The sequence below is a fragment of the Phocoena phocoena genome, chromosome 7 (genome assembly GCF_963924675.1).
Source record: "Phocoena phocoena chromosome 7, mPhoPho1.1, whole genome shotgun sequence".
Lineage (NCBI taxonomy): Eukaryota > Metazoa > Chordata > Mammalia > Artiodactyla > Phocoenidae > Phocoena > Phocoena phocoena.
This window is the reverse complement of record NC_089225.1, coordinates 48,292,921-48,314,830: the sequence shown is the minus strand read 5'-3', so window position 1 is coordinate 48,314,830 and position 21,910 is coordinate 48,292,921. Positions and strand designations below refer to the sequence as shown.

Here is a 21,910-nt window from a genome sequence, read left to right as displayed (position 1 = left end):
ATATAAAGCATGAATACAAAAGATATACACAAACTTCATGAATTGGATGAGTCTACCAACGTAGGGAAAGGAATTCGGAAGGGTAAAGGGGTTTCTGTTGTGACATTAAATGTTTATTTTCGCAATTTGAAGAAAATATGACAAAATATTAGTATTTGTTACTTTGATAGTGGAGAGTATATGAAGTTTATAGTTCTCTTTAGGTTTTTCTATGTTTTTTAAATGCTTCATAATTTTAAATAAATGTTTATGAAAAAAGAACCACTTGAATTATTTGAGAAGTAGATGTTGCGTTATATTACCGCTCTAACTATCCTTGAAATTGTTCTCTACGTATTCTGTCTCTTCGTGATTGAATATTCTCTGGGCCTGCTTCCTCACCTGTAATGTAAGAGGGGTGAACAGATGGTCATTTCAGATTCTTTGTAGCTCAGATACTCTAAGTACCTTTCCTTCCCCATCCGCTGACACCCCGTCCCGCCACCATTTTTTTTTTTTTTTTTTTTTTGCGGTACGCGGGCCTCTCACGGTTGTGGCCCCTCCCTACGCGGAGCACAGGCTCCGGAAGCGTAGGCCCAGCAGCCATGGATCACGGGCCCAGCCGCTCCGCGGCATGTGGGATCCTCCCGGACCGGGTCACGAACCCGTGTCCCCTGTATCGGCAGGCGGACTCTCAACCACTGAGCCACTAGGGAAGCCCCCGCCACCTTTTTAAGGTTCGTTACCTGACTCCATCTTTCTTTCCATTCTCCAAGTCTCCTTTTCTGAAAAGTCACCCGGAAACACTTGACCAAAGCATGCTCAGTAATCAAATTTGCTAAAACTCGAGAAAAGCTTTTTAACAGTTCCACATTTTTATCTGTCAGCTCTGACGGAAATCGGTGTAGGGAGCAGCAGGAGGAAGCAATAGAAAAGACGCTCCATGGGAACAGGTGTGCTAGTGCGTTCTTACCTGGACGTCAGACTCCAGCCAAGGAGCAGATAATTTGGGAATGGACTATAAGGCCAGCTTAACTCTGTACAATCCGAGCAAGTCAGCGTGGACGCAACATATTGTACTTTGCAGCAGTTGGTTGGGTGGGAGGCGAGGGGAGAGAGGCAGCAGCTGGAGGTTTTAAAAAAAAAAAAAAAAAAGGGAAAAAAAGGCGAGGTGCTGGGAGAGAGGGCTGCCCAAATCAGAAACACCCTGTAGCGTCTCCGCCTCAGGAGGAAGGCGTATTTCGCAACCTCCGAGGGAAATCGCCTCGGCCGCGGCGTCCAAGTGAGCTGCGGCCGCAGCCCGCGCAGCCCGCGCAGCCCGCGCAGCCCGCGCAGCCCGCGCAGCCCGCGCAGCCCGCGCAGCCCGCCCCCAACTTGCCCGCCGCGCGCCGACCCCGGGCTTGGAGCTCGCGGAGGAGGCTGTTCTGGCGAGTCGAGTACCCGCGCCCGCGAACCTTCCACCTGCAGAGGACCCGGGTGCAGCCATGGGCTACCAGGGACAGCGGCCCGTCGTCCCGCCACAGGTAACGAGACTGGGGCTGGTTCTGAAGGCAGGTCATTCGTTCGTTCATCCTGCAACAGCGTTTAGCTACCTTCACCCAGCGTCTTGATGTAGCACCACAGAAGGTTCTCCAGCAGAAAAAAGAAATTTTGCCTTGATCTTTTTTTTTTCATAGCGGGCACTTTTCAATATAACCCCTTTAATTTCACAAAAATCACATCCTTTGCTCCCTAAGAGATCCTAAAGTACTAGGATTTCATGCAGTAGTCCACGAACTTGGTGCAGCTGTAATCAGGACATTTTAGGATGGAGTTTGTTCACAAGCTCTGTTTGAATTACTAGATATTGTTGTTACTCTATTATCCTCATTTGCTTATCGTTATTGGCATTACTTATTATTATTACTAATATCATGTTAGTCTCCTAAATTGCAGTTTTCTGAATTTTTGAGCTAGTTAAATATTTTTTTAATTGCACTTTTATATACTAAAATAGAGCCATCTAGATGACAGAGAAACCCTCGTTTCTGAGCATAAGGACAAAGGGAAAACTTGTCGTCAGTCTGCTGCTGTTTTTAATGTTGTCAACTCGATTATAGGATCTGGTATAATAGGTAAGTTTGTTGTTTTTTTTTTTTAAATTTTCAGTGAAAAGGCCAAATTTAAGACACTTATTATGTTGCTAGTATTCATAGGTTAATTTTAAAGGAAAAAATCTTAAATGATAAAATTGGTAATTGTTTTTTCATAAAAGCCTTCCCTTTTTTCCAATGTAACAATGTGCACACATCAGTCTCTCTTATACTAAAAATGGGGTGGTGATTCACACTCTTTCCACATTTGAGAGCATCCTCCGTGTGTGATAGATTAAGGTGGAGCTGCAGATGGGAGATTGCTGAATTTTTTTTTCATAGGCTGCATGGTCAAGTGATAATGTTACCTAATTTACTTTTTTCCCTGTTCCTGGAGTGGCCAACCGTTACTTGAATCACCTTTCCATCACCTTCTAGAGGTGTAGAACCTCCAGATACTTGCAAATATTGGAGATACAAAAGTTTAATGTGAAAACATAACAATCGTGAAGAATCAAATCCACGTAATATTTCCTTACCCATTTATAGAGTATTAAATTTTAAAGTACAAACTTATGATATATCAATTGTAAATATAATTTAATCAATAAATAGAAATGGTTTTTTAAATGATTTTTTAAAACAAAGGAGCCAAATAATCAGAATTGAAAGAAATGAGCCTCTCATATTTTCCCAATTTGAAGCAAAGGAAAAGTTCGGAAAAAATTAAGTGCATTGCGTTATAATAATAAAGGCAGTTTTTTTTTCAGCGCTTTTGTTATTTGAAACATCCAATTTAAGAAAAAGCAAGGACAAAACAAAATCCTGCAAATACTCATTGAGAATATTACTTTTTCCTGTAAAGTTATGACATTTTAGTCTCAGTCATCTGGATTGAGTTACTTTTCTTAACTTTCACAAGTTGATGTATTTCTTTTTTACTTTCCATATACAGACAATTTTTTTTTTCAAATGGTAAATAAACTGTAGGAACCTGAGACAAAGTAGTAGCAAGTAGGCGTAAAGACTTTTTTGAAATTCAGCCTCCATGTACCATAGAGGTGTAGGCCGTATTCCAGAGTTAATTCCTGATATGAACACTTTTAGCTGATTCATGTCAACTTAAAAAGTACTTCTTAATTAGGCTCAGCAGATTTTTGAAAGAGGAAAATTTTCAGAGAATAAATATTCTGGGTGGAATTATTTTAAGTACATTTTATTTTAAATGTTTCATTGTCCATAATCTAAAATTGCCCATTTCCAAAAAAGATTCATAAGAAATAACATTACATACTCCTTTCAGCTTTATAAAAAATACTTTTGCCTTCTTATTTTCCTCTCCTTTTCCTACAGAGTTGCCCATTTTGACCCCAGGGTTGGTCTTTCCTCATATCTCATAACCCTTCTATACTCTGGTTATCATCTCTGTTTTCCCGGCCAGCACATAAGGAGAGCTCTGGGTCATTACTCTCCACATATTCTAGGTCATATGTCCCCCTCACCCCGAAGGGAACATTATTTGTGTGAACTGTCATCTGTTTTTCATTTGATGCTTTCTTACTCTTATTTTTCCACCTCATAAACTTACTCACTTGACATGCCCTTAACTTACAACATTTTATTCTGAAATAGGTGTTAATATGCTAACATTTAATTTTAGTATTCATATACACTGTTTAAAACTATGTCATATAAATATGTCAGTTTACTTAGCCTATTATATACAGATACTGGGGGAAAACTTCCGTGTTTCCATATGTTTTATTAACGTGATGGGTGGGACATTTTATGTTTTTTCCAGGATTGCCTTATTCAATGAAGCAAGCTGGCTTTCCTCTGGGAATATTGCTTTTATTCTGGGTTTCATATGTTACAGGTAAAATGCTGTGTAATTGATTATTCCTGCAATTTAAATTGTGCAATGACTGTTTTACACAAACACACACGCTCTGTAATTGAATTTCCTAATTAAAAAGTGCATCAAAGAATTTAAACATTTGTATCTGAGGAGATTTACTTTCCTTGCTAATCCTCTGAACAGATTAGAAAAGCATTATATATTACCAAGCCTAAATCCTTTTCATGTGCCTTTTCACTTTATGCCAAACGTGGTAGATAGAGGAGTCACTTTAAAGACTGATTAAGGCCAAGACCGTACTCTGAAAATGCAGACATCAGGGATTCCTTTCCCACAAAAACCTCGGGCAGGTGCACACAGATGAACAACCTTTTTGAGCTCTGTTTGTGCAGGTGGCAGCTAGAGCCCCGGTGCTCAACCAGCAGGGATCCCCACTCCCTCCCCACCCTACCCTGCCTGCCCAGCCTCCTGCCTGCCACTGTCTTCAAGGGCAGCAGTAAGGTGCTTCTGTATCGCTTCTTCTGTTCTGCTTCCCGCTTTCCGTGTAACATGTTCATTCACACCTATTCCCCCGTCTAAGTGCAGGCTTTACAACTCCTAATCATCTTCTCTTCTTGTTGTTCTCACCCCTGCCCTGTCGTCCCCCCAGTTCACCTCAAGGCAAACACAAGGTCTTTCCTCTACCTTAGTATCACTGTGAAAGAGGCAGCAATCACAAACAGACACCCACTGCAGTGGTTGCTGCTAGGGGGCTGCTATGTGTGATCACCTAGATGCCCTTTACCAGGTAATACAAAACACCTCAGCTGTCCCCTGCTCCAGAGTGGCGACCTGGGCCTTAACAGTATCACCTTCCTGTGAGGTTATGAACCCCAGCCACCATTTCCCCAAAGACTGAGTAACGGAAACCTCAAAGCTGTCCTCCTTGCCTTGGGAGGGACCAACGTGCAGGGCAGTTGGAGCTCCAGAGCGCCACCGCTGCAGGGCTTGGGCTGCAGCTGCTCTCCCCCGAGATGGAGTCCTGGTGAGCTGTTCCCCTGCCCTATCTTTTCACTCCCCTTCTCCTAAGAGCACTCCCTCAAATCTCTTGCCCAAGAATCTCTGTCTCAGCTCTACTTCTAGAGACTCTAAGATGCGATCCCTCATAAAATCTCAGGCTTCCAAAAACCAGCCTGTAACTCAGCTGTTTTTCCTCAGGCTCAGGAAGAAAGTAAAGCATGCAGCAGGTACCAGAGTCAGAGCTGCAGAGGCCCTCAACTCCCTTCCTCCCTGCTTCTCACCACCCACCACTCCCTAAACCTAAGATGCTTTTAGCTTCTACAGCTCTTAATTTGTAGCTTAAGACCCATAATTTAGTAATGTGGAATCTGTGACTTTGTGCTTATTCAGAGTTGCTGGTGCTTAAAAAGTGTATTTTATTTATGAGCACATTTATCACACTCAAAAACCCTATTCAAGGATTTACCCTTGTCGTTTTTAATTTCCTGTTTTCCAGTCAATCAGTACTGACAAATAATTAATTTCCTCCCAGGCATAATAACCATGGCTTGTTTAAGTGCATTATGAACATGTACACACATTGTAAACCAGTAGACAGAAAGCATTTAAAAATATATATCACCTAAGGATTCAATCAATAATTAAGGAGAATGAATAGTTTCTTAAAGCCAAGTCACATTATACATACATAGATCATAATGTGAATAACTCTCTCAACTGATGCTATACGTAAACCTACAGCAATGTCTGTGAGCAGTCCTTTGCAAAGTCATATGTTGCAACTAATCAGCAGAAATTAGTTACTCAGTAATTTGGCTGCATGATGAAAATCCTTAAATAATTTTGATAAATTAAGGATGACCACACAGACACAAAAAATAATTATAGACTGTGATTCATTTTGTTCCTTAATTAGGATTTTAAGAGCAAAATCTACAAGTAGGTTATAATATTGAGTTGTTCTTTAAATTGACACTAATTATACAGTTGTTTGTCTCTACAATTATTCTTTTGTCTTTTTAAGGCCTTTGTCTTTTTAATGAGTTATGTCCAGTTCAACAAGTAGTGTTTCTAAGTTCTGTTTTCATGTTTGTGAAATGTTGGAGAACAAGAAAGAATTGTAATTATTTACAACAAATGATTTTATTTTAATTTACTTTAAGGTTCTCATATTTGTTGATTAGAGTAAAATAATTTTTATTGTCCAAGTATACATAATGATGTAAAAGAAAATGTTCCTGTTAAATAACGTACACTCATTCATGGATTATCTAAAATTTGCATACAGTACATTTAAAGGGAGGTCAAAATGTTATAGTGATATTTGAGATTCCTAAAACTTTTGAGAGCTTTATCTATAGCCCGTATAGCATTTGTTATTGACTAACTTCTTAGCAAGTTGTTACTTTTGAGCAGTACATTTTGAACTGCTGTACAATTCAGCAGGTCTCATCCCAAGCATACAGTTCTTCACCAAAACTTTACAACATCTGTGAAACTGGTTACCCCCTGTTACTCCAGTCCTCACTGATTCTCTTCCTTGGCCAATAAGTTGCTTTTTAGTTTTCCTGCCTTTAGCATCTGTCTTTTGCTTTCTGATCCATCCTCCATATTACTGCAAAAGTTATCTTTATGAAACCTCAGCCTGATCTGATATTCCCCCAGTCAAAACGTTCCAAGGGGCTTCCCTGGTGGCGCAGTGGTTGAGAGTCCGCCTGCCGATGCAGGGGACACGGGTTCGTGCCCCGGTCCGGGAGGATCCCACGTGCCGCGGAGCGGCTGGGCCCGTGAGCCTTGGCCGCTGAGCCTGCGCGTCCGGAGCCTATGCCCCGCAACGGGAGAGGCTACAACAGTGAGAGGCCCGCGTACCGCAAAAAAAAAAAAAAAAAAAAAAAAAAAAAAAAAACGTTCCAAGACTCTATAATGACAACAGAAAAAAATGTATTGCATTTAAATTCTTTCATGGTTCGGCCACAGTCTGCATTTCTGGTCTTATCGCCCACTAATATGACCTCTTTTTCACCCTGTCACCGACACTGCCCTGTGTGGGACTTATGTTTTAGCCATTCTGGACTATTCCATTACCCACATGTAGAATATACCTTCACACTGACTTCCCATAGATAGTCCCCCTGCTTGACATTTTTTTTTTTTCTTCTCTACCTGGTGAAATCCTGTTTATCCTTCAAGGCACTACTCAACTCTTCTGTGAAGCTTTTCCTAGTTTTAAACAAAGGATGTAGGATGAATTACTGTGTCATTTGTGCTTGCAGAATATTTTAAAATATATTTATTAAGTCATTTATCATATTACATTTGAATCAGATATATAGACACCTAGCAATCCTGCTTTATTGATCACTGATTCATTCAACAGATATTTACTGACACTGCTGCCATTATAACAATGATAGCAATGATAGCTATAGCAATGATAGCATTATTCCTGCCCACACGAAGCTCACAATGTAGTACGTTAGGCAGAAAAAAACACACATAATTATAATACTTCATGAAAAATACCATAATACAAATATGTGCATGACAATAGGGATACTGGCATTTAATCCAGCCTTAAAGGAGCAGACATGTTTTGGGGAGGAAAAAACAGCTTCACTGACTGTTTATGAAAAAATGTGAGAGAGCAAAGAAAATGGAAGGGTACTCCAAGCAGATGGTAATGTAGAAATGCAAGAGAGAACTATGTTAGTGATTCAGCCTGGCTAAAGTATAGGGTTGATGTTGATAAGTGGAAAGAGATGAAGTTAGGTTTGCAGAGGCATTTTTGAAGGCTCCCATGTAATGATAATCATTACCATTTCCTGAAGACTGGCTAGATGCTAAGCATAATGCAGCCACTATACTTAATCCTTCTGACTCCATAAAGTAGGTATTCATGTTCTACTTTTTATGGAGGAGGAAATTGAGACCAGTAGGTTAACATGATTTGCCCAAGGTCTGCAGTTACTGGCAACAGAGTTGAGATTTTGGTTAAATGCATGGATTCTGGAGCTAGACTACCAGGGTCTGAGTCCTGTCTCTCCTTTATTCTGTGAAATTTAGCAATTTACTTAAGCTTCTGTGCCTCACTTTTCTCATCTATCAAATGGAGGATCATAAGGGCACCTACTTAGGGCTGTTGTGATGATTAAACACATTAATATACATAAAGCATTTAGAAAAAGGTCTGGCAGACAGAAAGTGTTGTGAAGTATTTGCTATTGTTTTCGTGGTTTTTATCATCGTTACCATCATTATCATCAGACTCCAAATACTATGTTTTTCCACCGCAACACACAGCCTATAGAAGATAACTAAAAATAGCATGAGTTCTCATTCGTTTAGCCTCCATAGTGTGCCAAGCATTGTGGTAGGCATTTAAACATCATCATCCTCATAGACTCTTCAAGGTTGGGGTATTGCCTTACTTTACAGATGAAACTCAGAGTCCTTCATCCAAGATCCCACAGCTAATAAACAGTTTTTTTCTGAAAAAAAATTATGAAAAAGTGTTGTTTTTTATCCAAAGGCATCAAAGTATTCCCCTGGAGGATTTTAAGCAGAAAACATGGTCAGATTTATGCTGTGGCCAGATTCATCTGGTACAGGGGGGAGGTCAAGAAAGTCTTAGTAGGGAGGGGATAGTGGATGAGAGAACTAATAGGAGTTTTTGCAGTAATCCAAGCAAGAAATGATAAAGGCCTAAGCCCTAAAGTAAAACAGGTTAGAGACTAGAAGTGAGGAGATATAGGTGAATAATTTATGATGCAGTAGTTAATGGACTTAGTGACCAAAGGAAAATAGAAGGTGATGGATAATGAGAAGTCTAGTGTGATTCTCAAGTTTATCTTGATATTATTCACAGTTTGGAGAAATATGAATGCGGAAGCAGGTTCCAAAACAAATATATAAATTCTAATTTGGACATCTAAAATCAAGATGCCTATGAGGTCTTCAAGGTAAAATGTTTATTAGGCAGCTAGATGTAGAAATCTGGATTTTTGGAAGAAATCTGGGCTGGAGGTACAAATTTGGGAGTTACTAACATCTTTATGAAAATTGAAAGCATGACCATGAATAGGATCACATTAGGACATCTTGAAGAGTGAGGAAAAAGTCCAAGAATCCAGGGTTTGAAGAGAGTTAAAGAAACGTGAAAAACTAAATGACCCAAAAGATAGGAGGAAATCCAAGAGAAAGTGATGTCAGAAAAGCCAAGGGAGGTTGGTTGAGAAACAAGGGAATGGTAAACAGGGAGAAAATGCTACTGAAAAAGCAAATATGATTAATATTTAGGAGGTATCAATTGGATTTATCAACTTGGAGCTCATTGATGAACTTGTTAAAAGAAGTTTCAGTGAACTGGGGGTGGGGAATCAAGGTGGAAACAACATTGCAATGATTTGTATTTTCTTCTTTGTATTCTAGTACATTTCCAAATAACTTGATAAAAAATGCACCTGTGATGGAAGCATGAGCAAGGAAAAAGAAAAAGCAAGAATCACACCCTCTGTGTAGCTGTGTACCCAATACAACTGCAGTGTCATTCACTAGGTGTTCAAAAACATTGGGTTAAATGAAAGAGACTTTTAGTTATATATTTTCTGTATATTTGTGTCTTCAATTTCAACACTAAAAGTGGAACTTGGGAATTCTCTGGCGTTCCAGTGGTTAGGACTCCGAGCTCTTACTGCCAAGGGCACGGTTCAATCCCTGGTCAGGGTACTAAGATCCCACAAGCCACACGATGCGGCCAAATAAATAAACAAACAAAAAGAAAATTGGCCATCTCTGTTTTTTTTTTTAAAAAAAAAAAAATGGAACTTAAATCTCTAAAATGTAAATTTCAAAAAAAAAAATTCTTAGAGTGCTCTCTTAACTATAATAATAATATAGTAAAGTAAACCATAATAACTATAAAGTTACTAGTTGTACTTTGTTATAAAACAAATGATCTGATTCTCCTAAATCTATTTTTTCTTCTGAATGCTTCCAGCACGTTTTATTCTCGGTCTTCACACGTTGAACGCCTATGAGATATTGGATTACCTACATTCTGTTGCTTGGACAATTGAGCCACATCCTGTTAATAGTCATCGCACTGGTTAGGTTAAGAAAGTAAAATGGAAAATTAAAGCTTTAACTCTAGTCTGCATACCCTCATCTGTCCAGTTCATTGCATGGATATATGAAGTCTATTTGCATCTCGATTAAAAAATATATAACTGGAAACAGTACAGTTTTATGAAAGATAAAGTTTTATGAAACGTAAGACTTGCCATGCTAATTTACTGTAGCATTAAACTCTTCTTTAAAGTTCTTTTTTTCTTTAAGTCAAAACACTAAAAAAAAAAATTGTATTAAATGTAATCTGACATTTGTTTAATGGTTATTTTTGCCACAGACTTTTCCCTTGTTTTATTGATAAAAGGAGGGGCCCTCTCTGGGACAGACACTTACCAGTCTTTGGTCAATAAAACTTTTGGCTTTCCAGGATATCTCCTACTGTCTGTTCTACAATTTTTGTATCCTTTCATAGGTAAGGATGAATGTGAAATTGAATATTGTAAGTATTTTCATAAACGGCCATTTCTGAATAAAATAGTTTTAATAGTCATTAAAGAATACTAGTAGTTGAAATAGTTTCCACATTAAGTGTTTATCTTTAGCCATTTTTCCCTTGTTTTCTGTTCCTTTTGGTCAGTTTTCTGAGTATTTCATTGAAATAAAGTGAGCGTGATTCTGAGTTAATGCTTGTGATTCCCTAGCTTGATGAAAAATAGAATGATAGATTTCTTCTAAGGCTAAAATTTTTTTGAAAACCTAAGGATTTGTGGAAGTCATGTCCAAGGCCAACGTGCTGTTTAAAGTTTGCACCCAGCACTTCTTAAATAAGCAAAATGTTAACGTTCATCAATGGCCAAATTGACTTCATTTTCAAAATAAGTAATACAGAAGCTATTGTTCAAACTAGTTTCTTATGTCTCTTCAGAAAGCTAAGAATATATTTCTCCAAAATCTTACTTTTTCAAATGAGGTGATATTTTGGAGGCTTGACAGTTTTCTATTATTGTTCCGCACTTCGAGCAAAATATGTGTTCCTAAAGAGTATTTGGAAACTGAACTTTAATAACAAAACAAATTGCGTTTTAAATGACTACCAAAACTCACTATTATTTAAAGACGTTCTGGAAAGAATCAATTTGTGAAGTGAAAATCTTTTTGTAATACAAACTGATATTCTCCCACAAATCTGCTGTCTAGTTATTTTTAAAGTTGTACATATTTGTAATCACAATATATATTTGAAAGTAGACTATTTGGGAAGTGATAACTGATTACTTTCAAAATATTCAAGATGAAACATGTGATGGCTTGTTGGTGACTGTATTGTTTCAATTATGTGTTTAGCTATGATAAGTTACAACATAATAACTGGAGATACTTTGAGCAAAGTTTTCCAAAGAATCCCTGGAGGTAAGTCAGTATATTTATTTTATATGGTTTTTCATAGTTAATGTGATTCATAATAACTTAAAAATAAAATATTTGCAAGTGGAGGAATTGGATGACTTCAAATATCCAGTAATATCCATGATCCAATCTGATCCTAAAGTATTAATCTCTTATATATAGTTTATTTCTAATTTAGCTGTTTAAAAATTATTATTTATATAATTTAAATACTTTATATTTTAAATATCTTATGTATCAATAACTCTCTGTAGTATCATTTTTTCATGTAGTGTTTATACTACATCATTTCTTAAATAAGCAAGCTAATCTTTGTCCCCATTATTTGTGTTAAGGTACAATTTAATATAGTAAAATTAACCCTTTTTAATGTATAGTCCTATGAGTTTTGACACATGCATATAGTCATATAACCACAGCCACAATCAAAATACAGAACCATTCCATTATCCCCCCAGATTTTCCTCATTCCCCTTTGTAGTCAAACTTTCTCTCATCTCCAGCCTTAGGGAACCACTGATCTGATTTCTCTTCCTACTTTTGCTTTTCCCAGAATGTCAAATAAATGGCATCTTATAGGAGCTAGCCTTTTGGGTCTGGCCTCTTTCACTTAGTATAATACATTTGAGGTTCTCCATGTTTTGGGGTTTATTAGTAACGTGTTCTTTTTTTTAATTGCTGAGGATTATTTCATTATATTGATGTAAACATTTTATCTATCATCCAGTTGAGGGACATTCGGGTTGTTTCCTGTTTGGCTTGATTCTGAAAAAGCCGCTGTGAACATTTTAAGCAGACCTTTTTAGCATGTGCCACAACGCCACTCCCTGTTCATCCTTTCACCATATCATGGCTATTTGAATAATTCAGAGATCGTGAGTCTTTTTGCTTTGAAGAGTTCCCCGTCCAAGCCACATAATCCCCATTTCATAGTCACCTAACTTTATAGTTGTTATTATCCTTCAAATTGATACAAAAACACCTTTTCTCTTAGTGTGTGAATCACCCATCCTAGAAACATGCCAACAAAATGAAACAAAACGTAAAATTGGAAATTGTGCTTATTCCTCTCACAGGGTTTAGTGGAAACTGAAACCAAGGAGATTTGAGCATCAAATCACTGACCCACTACTTGCTAGCTGTGTGACCTTGAGAAGGTTAATGCCTTCGCTGAGTTCTAGCCCCTCATCTCTAAATTATGAATTAGAGTATCACCTGCTTCATAGAATTATGGTGTGAAACGAGAGACAACGCAGACAGTGCCTAGCATATAGGAGGTGTACCCAGCACTGTTAGCTGTTATCTGTAGGTGCTGTCGTAGCCCCCAGCCTCCAAATCCTGTTTTCATAAACTGAGATTAGGTGAGTGGATAGAATGTTAAGGAAAATGAGAAGAATATAATACCATATATACAATATGATCTAAATTATGTGAATTTTCTATTTCCATAAATAAGGAAAAAATAAAAAACATATTCACATATAAACTGTGGTTATCTTTTAATTGTGCAATTCATAGGAATTTTTTCAAAAATTTGTCAATTTTTTCAGTTTTTCAAAGGAGCATTATTAATTTAGAAAAACTTCTTTTTTCTTATTTAAGAAGTAATACATATGTATGAGGAAAATGTTAGAAAATATAGCATAGTCTCTTTCTCTTGGGACAACCAAGTAGGCATAATCCTACCAACACTTCCTTCTTTCCTTTTCTCCTTCCTTTTTAATCTATACTTTCAGAATTTTAAGGATACATGTAACTTCAGACATCCGTATAAATAAGCTAACACTATATTAGCAGAGCAAACAGTTTGAAAGAGTAAACAGACCAGATATACAAATAATTTAATTCATATTATGTTCACCAGAAATATGTAAATAGTTGAGTTCAAGTGTTTTGGAACTTGACTTTCCTGTTTTATTGTTTTGACTCACAACGTTATGATGATTGTTTAGTTATGACTGAGTTAAACAAAAACCCACGATTTATATTTCCATTCTGGTATATAGGTGTGTGTGTATAACTTATGCCATTTTGAAATTCCCACCTTGGAACTTCCTTATATATTAGTTTATTAGCCATATAAGAAAACTAGTCTTACTTTTCAGAGTAATAGCTCTCTTTTTTCTTTTTTTTGCGGTATGCGGGCCTCTCACTGTTGTGGCCTCTCCCGTTGTGGAGCACAGGCTCCGGATGCGCAGGCTCAGCGGCCATGGCTCACGGGCCCAGCCACTCCGCGGCATGTGGGATCTTCCCAGACCGGGGCATGAACCTGCGTCCCCTGCATCGGCAAGCGGACTCTCAACCACTGTGCCACCAGGGAAGCCCCTCTTTTTTTGTTTTTGTTTTTTACCACATTCACTTACTTATTTGACATACTTGGCTTCTACAGATTTTAGATTTTGCAGAAATTAATGCACAAAGACTTGGTACCACTGAGGACATTTCAAAAGTATAATCACATGATCTCTGAAGGAATTCAATATGAGTTAAAAATTTAAACAATAGTGTCTTTATTGGAATAGATACATAGCTCCTAAAGTGAATACTAAAGTTAGCACAGCTTTAAATATATATATAAATCCTTGTAAGTATGTTTTATTTTATGTTTACAAATTTTGTTTGTATTTGATCTCTCTCTCTCTCACACACACACACACACACACACACACTCTATTATTTCCTTGTTTTGATAGCCAAGAGTCTGCAGTGAATACCAGGTTTCAGCAGCTTCCCTATGACATCTTCCCTATCCAAAAAGTTGCTTTGTCTGCTTTCCTTCAGGGAAATCACTTCTTTCTCAATAGAAGGGTAGAAATATAGTCAATATTTTTATCAAAACCTTGAGGTTTGAAATCTTAAGTTGTACTGATCAAGTTTCCCTGGAATACAGAAGTTAGAAAAAAAAAAGCCATAGAACATACCATGTCCCCATGTTGCTTACTTTATGAATGAAGGGTTTTGCCATTAGAGGGTTTAGAACAAGGAGTGACATAATGACTTTAGCCTTTGGAAAGGATCTCTGTAGTTTCTAGGTTAAAAATATACACTAAGGCGGCTTCCCTGGTGGTGCAGTGGTTGAGAGTCCGCCTGCCGATGCAGGGGACATGAGTTCGTGCCCCGGTCCGGGAAGATCCCACATGCTGCGGAGCGGCTGGGCCCGTGAGCCATGGCCGCTGAGCCTGCGCGTCCGGAGCCTGTGCTCCGCAACGGGAGAGGGCACAGCAGTGAGAGGCCCACGTATCGCAAAAAAAAAAAAAAAAAAATACAGTAAGGGGACAAAGGAAGGAAGGGGACAAAGGAAGGAAGAAGCAGGAAAACTGATGCAGAGGCTACTAAAATAATTTGAATGCAAAATATTATAACATTATTTGAATTATAGGTTCATCCTTAAGTTATTTTGTATTTACATTTTTTGTGAATTATTTCTGTTTTTACATGGTTCTATGGAATTTATTCAAAATTGTCATTTATGTAGCGCTTTGTATTAATTAAGTCATTTTTTAATTAAATATTTAACTACTTGTGTCACTGGTGTTACTCATAAACACTTTATAATATTTATTGTGTTTTAGTTGATCCTGAAAACTTGCTTATTGGTCACCATTTCATTATTGTGCTTTCCACTGTTGCCTTTACTCTGCCTTTGTCCTTGTATCGAGATATAGCGAAACTTGGAAAGGTAATTTTTACATTTTAAATAGACAAAGAAATGCACTTTGTTACCTGCATTAATTTTGTCAAACTACTATCTCTATGGCCAAGTTCTTAATTACAGTATTCATCTTTAGTTTCTTTTAGTTTACTTATAATTGTATTAGAGTAAACTATGTTTGATATTTTATCTTATTTGGGGGAACTGATGGTTAAATACTTGATGACTATGAAATAAATAGGTCCTTTCTTTTCTTTTTTTAAGGTAGACACTCTGACACAGACAGCACACTTTAATTTTAGAAAATATAAAGAACTCTATTTAAACCAAGTCTGTTTACTGAAAAATCTAGTCTATTTTCTATCATTCTTTGTAGATAGTCATTTAAACAATTTAAAATTACATTAACTTTAATGAAGTAAGAATGAATCACTTCATTGGCTTAAAATTTTTTTGTAAATTACAACGTCTATTGTGCCCATTTTTTATCCAGTGAATTTAAATGTCAATATTTGATTGAGTAATTGTTGAGAATTTGGCCAGTATTTATGATTCTTATTGCTAAAGAGAAATGGTGATTTATTTCTAATGAAACCGACCAAGTACATATTCAACTCACCACATATGCTTATCTGCATGCATTAGCCTTTATCTGGCTGTATTTTATTTCCTTACTCTCATGAAGTGTTTGTGTTTTACTCAGAATATTATTGGTGTTGCATCCTCATTATGCCAAACATTCTGATTAAAAAAAATTTTTTTAAGTTATTCATGTGTTTTTACATTCTATTTTGAAAAATCCAACAGTTAATTAATTTTACTTTTCACTGTGACGTTTCATGTGTATCCACAGTAATGAAGCCCCTTCTTCCAGGTAGAGCTGAGAATGGGGATGATATTCCAGAGTTTTCTGACCATGCTCCTTCCTTCCATAACAGGCATCCAGAAATAAACTGAAGTGTATTAAAAGGAACTTTTTTGGTGAATTTTCTGAAATGTCTGAACTGTTTTCCATTCCATATGCTCAATGTAGACATAAATGCTTCCTTCTGAGAGCAAAAGGCAAGGCATTTATGAAAAGAAAGCTAATATTCCATCATATTACTAATGCTTGAACATTTTGACCCTAAGTGTCCCTTAAAAATGTCATATTGATGTATTTAAATAAAAATGTCATATTGATGTATTTAAATAAATCTCCCATGAGCAAAGCAGAGTAGTTAGAAAACACTGATCTGGAGTCAGGCTGAGCATCTGAGTTCCCCACTGGCCACTTTCTAGCTATGTGACTGGATTCTTTCCCAATATCTGAGTGGATCAGAGGACTTATAATAGAACCTTCTCTCTAGTTAAAAGCTAACAACCCAGGAAACAAGATTAATGACAATCAAATGAAATAAAAGCAATTTTATATTTTTCTTATCAGACAAAAATTTCTAAATTGTGCTTATCCATTTAAAAAATTAAGAGTAGGGGCTTCCCTGGTGGCGCAGTGGTTGAGAGTCCGCCTGCCGATGCAGGGGACACGGGTTCGTGCCCCGGTCTGGGAAGATCCCACATGCCGTGGAGCGGCTGGGCCCGTGAGCCATGGCCGCTGAGCCTGCGCGTCCGGAGCCTGTCCTCCACAACGGGAGAGGCCACAACAGTGAGAGGCCCGCGTAACGCATAAAAAAAAAAAAAAAAAAAAAAAATTAAGAGTAGAACACAGATTTAATGTTAAGAGTGCAAAGAACACATATACACACAGACCAGTTTATATTGTAACCAGTTAAAATAGTGACAGAAGAGAGAGGAAGTAGCAGAGAAGACTCTAGGAACACAGACCAAAGGACAAAACCACAGAGGAAAATTAGACTTAATAGAGCTAGAAAGCAGCAAGGAAAAAGCAGAGGCATCCCAAAATGTGTGTGAGTGGATGGGGGGACGTTGTATAGGAAGGGGCAGGGTAGGATAACGACAGAAGCAAGAAGCAATTATAGATAGAAAAAAGCACAAGTCAACACTAAAATAAAACCTGAAGAAAAATGAAAACGTAATTTCCCTTTATGAAATAGTCATATTTGGTACTTGTTCTATTTGGGGGGAAAAGAACTAAGACTAAGATCTGATAAAAAATTTACCTGCCTTAGATTATCAATACCAATCTGTAAGAATAAACTACTAAAGAATTGTATTTTAAAAACTGTACTTAAGTTTACTCAAGTAAAAAGTGAATCACCTAATATTTTCAATAAAATTGTCTCTTCTAAACTGACCATATATCTTTACATTTTCTTTTTCAGATCTCTCTTATTTCTACGGTTTTAACAACTCTGATTCTTGGAATTGTAATGGCAAGGGTAGTTTCATTGGGTCCACACATGTAAGTTTTGTTGCTTCATTGGTTGATATTTGATTTATACCCATCATTCAGATGTTCATATGATATATTATAAATGCAGAAACATAAAGTTATAATGGTACCAGAAGCATCATTTATCTTCAGTATTTGACAAAATGAGAGGAAATGATTACGTTTAAGTAGTAGCTGATGGGATTAAACTGAGTTTGCTTATTATTTTAATGGCCTGCCTAAAGAATTGAAATAAGGAAGGGATTTTGAATAGTGAGAAATAGGAACAAGGTAGAGAAGTGGTAGATGGCAGAAAGAGGAGAAATGGTAGATGGTAGAAATTTCTGTATCTGTCTCACAGATTGATTTGTTCTTAACAAAGTTTTCACCAACCTAGGTTGAAATGAGAAGAGTAAAGAATATAGTGGATGTTTTTCTCTATTTAATGAAATGTGGTCACCTTGAAAACCACCCTTTATTCTCTACTAAGATTATATTCTTTAATTGTGTTAAAATGCTTTGTCATTTGTGAACTCATAGTGATAGTAGGTAATGATATTTATTTGTTTTTTACATTATTATTTGGCCAAATAAAATGTTGGGAACTTGGCATTGGTTCCACAAATTTTAAAAATGTTACTTAGCCGTGAAATTCAAAGTAGAGATTCTACTAATCTAAACCACACAGTTCTTATGCTTTGATTATAGAATAGATTTATCAGATAAGGACTGGGTAGTTTGTATCCACAGTCCCAAGAGAATGCTGTAATGAAACTAGCTTAAAATAGCTTTAAACACAAAATTGGGTTCCCATAATGCACAATAACTATTTGTTGAATAAATTAATAAATAATACATTATGGAGTTTCCATGACACCTTAAATATTTTCTTTATCCTACATAAGACAAATAAAATTAATTTAAGACAATCTCTAACATAGTGCAAGGAACATGCTGGGTCTTCAGTTGTTATCTGTGAGGAATAAAAGAAACTTGGTGAATAGCTATAATTTATAATGCCATCCCCCAGGTAACTTATTTTTTTCCTACTGAACATTGTTCTGCAAAATCACTTCATCTTCCACTATATATGACTTATGTCAGGCTTCTTAATTTACCAGGAAAATACCAAAAATTATGCCTTAAATTTATTTGAAAGGAAGTATGAAATATCTAGACTACATTTCATATGGTCTTTTCTTTAAAAAAAAACCTTTTTTAAGGTTTTCGATAAAAGGAGATAGCATAAATATCTGTAATGTTTATATTAATGTTATCTTCAAATAACTTAATCCCAGTTCATAGTTGTATTAGTCAGTTTGGCCTGCTGGAACAAAGTACTACAGACTGGGTGACATGAACAACAGATATTTATTTTCTCATAGTTCTGCAGGCTGGCAGCTTGGTTGGGTTCTGGTGAGGGATTTCTTCCTGACTTGCAGATGCCTGCCTTCCTGCTGTGTCCTCATGTGGCAGACAGAGGGAGAGACAGCAAGCTCTCTGGTGTCTCCTCTTATACAGGCACTAATCCCAGTAAGAGTGTCCTACCCTCATGACCTCTTCTAAACCTAATTATCTCCCAAAGTCCTCATCCTTACATACCATCATGAATTTGGGTTAGGGCTTCAACATGAATTTTGTAGGGAGCACAATTCAGTCCATAGCGATAGTGTTTTTGAAATGTACCTGGTTCACTTCAATATGGCCATTTATTCCTTCATCTAGTAAACACTTATTGAGTACCTATGGCTTCTAACTATTTTGCTGTGCAGCACTTACTGCACATTGTTCACGATCAACTATGGATGAGGGATTTATTTTAAAAACAAAAAAGAAAAAGAAATGACAAAACAGTATTAGGAGTGCAAAATAGAAGCATAAATGAGGGGCAGTGTCAGTGCCGAAGAAGAGTTCTTGAAGTCTGAATTAAGAAAGGCTTCCTAGAGGAAGAGAAATATGATCTGGACGTTTTGAAAGAGGAATCTGAATTTTTCCAGATAGATAAGGGTGTAAAAGGCATTACAGGCCTGGGAAAGATAAGCTTAAAAGCACAAAAACACATATTAAATTCTACTAGATGTATTTAACGTCTATAATATTGGTACTGTATTCGGCTCTGGTTTTCAAAAGCTGAATTCACAGCAACGAAAGGCTAATAAGTGTATTGAACAAAATACACTAATAATTTTTGCTTAAAATTTTTACTTTTATAAGCCAGAACTATTTTAATTGAAGCCTTTATCATGTAGAGAATAAATCAAGTTATAATAAAAGGTGTTAATAGATTTGGGAAATAGAGTACTATGAGGGAATATTGAGGGAAAAAAAAGCAAGCAGCTAAAAGTTGGAAGTAAATAAATAAGCCATTAGTTGAGCCCAAGCAGAACAGTTTAAAGCAATGATTTTCAACTCTGGCTTCACATTAGAATTACCTGAGTAGCTTTAAAAAATGCTGATGCCAGGGCCCTACTTGCAGAGATTCTGAAGGAATTGATGTAGGGGTCAGGCAACTGGATTTATTACTTAATGGTTTTGAGTTTGTGAACAAAGATCTAGAGCCTCTTGGTTTGAAGAGATTAAAATCATGAGTACACATTTTAACTGACACATTTCTAAAAATAGGCCAGAGATTTTGTTATTTTAGTTACTGTTGTGTCGTTATTTTTCATGATTCATCCCTCAGTTATTTTTTTCAGTGTCTTCTATATACAAAATGTGTGTGAGATACTATTGTGAACACAAAGAGAAAGTATCTCTGCTCTGAGGGGTGCACAGTTTAGTGGGGAAGATAAGATGATACAAATGACTGTCATATAGGCAGTGTATCTTGATACAAAGGAAAGAGGAAGGAGAAGCCACTTCCTGGTGGTGCTAAATGAATTGATTTTTATGGCCAAGAGCTATTTATTTCTGTTATAAACAAAATGTGACCTGTATCTTTTTAACCTTCCTCTAGTGCTGATAATCATATTTTATCTGAGTCTTTGAAATTTTTCTAATAACAGGGATTATTTAGTTAACTCTTTCAATATTTAAATGTTAAGGAAGTGTGTTTTTTAATACCGTGCTGCCTTTTATTTCTGTTTGAATACTACTGCAAACAACTTCTGTTTGTCCAGATTTACAATCAGGCTAATCAAATCCCATGTTTAGGGGCTGGCATAGTAGCTAGTCAGGCAGGCTTTTCTCTGAAAATATGACAGCCACGAATGCTTATAATCCATAAAACATTAGAAATTCAATACTCCATGTGTGTTTTTCCTCATTTTTTTGTTCAGATGAATGATCAGAAACCCTGTACTTTTTCATAGGACTTTTAAAGAGGTATTTGAAAAAGATCTTTAAACCCAGTATCAGAAAAGAGGAAGGTCTGCAATGGCGACTGGTATTGACCTTGTTACTATGGAAACACCTTTGTAGTGGTTGTGTTTTAAAAATAAAACATACAATTCAATTTCCTTTTCCATAACTCATAAGGCCATAAACTCTGCTTTTTGATATGATTTCAAATATCTCACAGTCCAATGACTTTCATTTCTTTTTGGAAATAATGTTGAGTTTTATTGTGTTTTCTAACCTTTTGCTTTCTAAAAACTGAGGTGGCAAGGCAATCTAATTGCTTTCCAGAAAGTGTGCTAGTATCAAAATGCAATAACACATTTCTCCCATTTTTTTTCAAACTACAATCAGAGGCATTATCACTGTGAAAAACCTTCATTCTGTGCCTCATTAATATTCAATTCTTTACATTCAGGATGGAAATGATAGCATGCAGTCCAAATTTATAACTAGTCTCCCTTCATATGACATCTCTTTTACAGCATTTTAATCAATAGTGTAGTGTGTTCCAAACATAATTTCAAAACATGTGTCTACACTTTTAACAGGTATTTATGCATATAAAATGTGCCTTTTCCCAGGATCTCAATACATACTAGTTTTGTTACCCCTTATTCATTCTAACCCTGAAATTCCACAATTATAGCTATATATAAAGAGGAACTAGAGGGGATTAAAGAAGGATCAGAAAAAAATGGGTAAAGACAAAGGAATAGTGCATATTTGAAAAGGGAATGATTAGTTCTGGCAAATACCAGCCACTGATTTGTTTTGATGGTGCATAAATTATTGCCGTTTTTGTTGCAGACGACAACAACCATAGAACCATAACTGGTTGAGGCAAGAGAGAATTTATTGACACACACAGCTATAAAGTTCAAGGCTATTTCTGTTATTAGGTTTGGTTGGATTTAGGAGCTCAGTCAACAAAATCATAGTTTTTCTTTTTTTATCCTTTGGCTTCATATCCTATTTTGGCTCTAGTGTCTGAAAGACTTTCCCCTTATTGTGACAAGATGGCAATGGCAATCTTAGCCTACATCTATTCAAGTCCAAGTCCATAAAAATAGAAAGAGCTTTCTCTTTTATTTTACCTCAAACCTCAATTCCAGTATTAGTTCTGATTGGCTCTAGTGAGGACCCATGACGATCATGCCTTGTACTGAGTTGTTTATGTTTATGTTACATGACTACCTTTGAAGCTA

At 36.6% G+C, this 21,910-nt stretch overlaps 1 protein-coding gene across 2 annotated transcripts in view; it reads left to right on the top strand.

Annotated features, from left to right (window-relative positions):
- The first annotated feature begins 1,362 nt into the window (after positions 1–1,362).
- SLC38A11 (solute carrier family 38 member 11) overlaps positions 1,363–21,910 on the top strand; it is a 52,840-nt gene continuing 32,292 nt past the window's right edge. The window contains exons 1-7 of one of the 2 annotated variants that reach the window (XM_065880782.1): positions 1,363–1,502; positions 1,976–2,093; positions 3,853–3,927; positions 10,313–10,447; positions 11,320–11,385; positions 14,955–15,061; positions 17,317–17,396. In XM_065880782.1, the coding sequence (XP_065736854.1) occupies positions 1,464–1,502; positions 1,976–2,093; positions 3,853–3,927; positions 10,313–10,447; positions 11,320–11,385; positions 14,955–15,061; positions 17,317–17,396 (620 nt within the window). In that variant the 5' untranslated portion in view covers positions 1,363–1,463. Of the gene's footprint in view, positions 1,503–1,975; positions 2,094–3,852; positions 3,928–10,312; positions 10,448–11,319; positions 11,386–14,954; positions 15,062–17,316; positions 17,397–21,910 lie in introns of those variants that run through there. The other variant, XM_065880783.1, reaches the window with a different exon arrangement.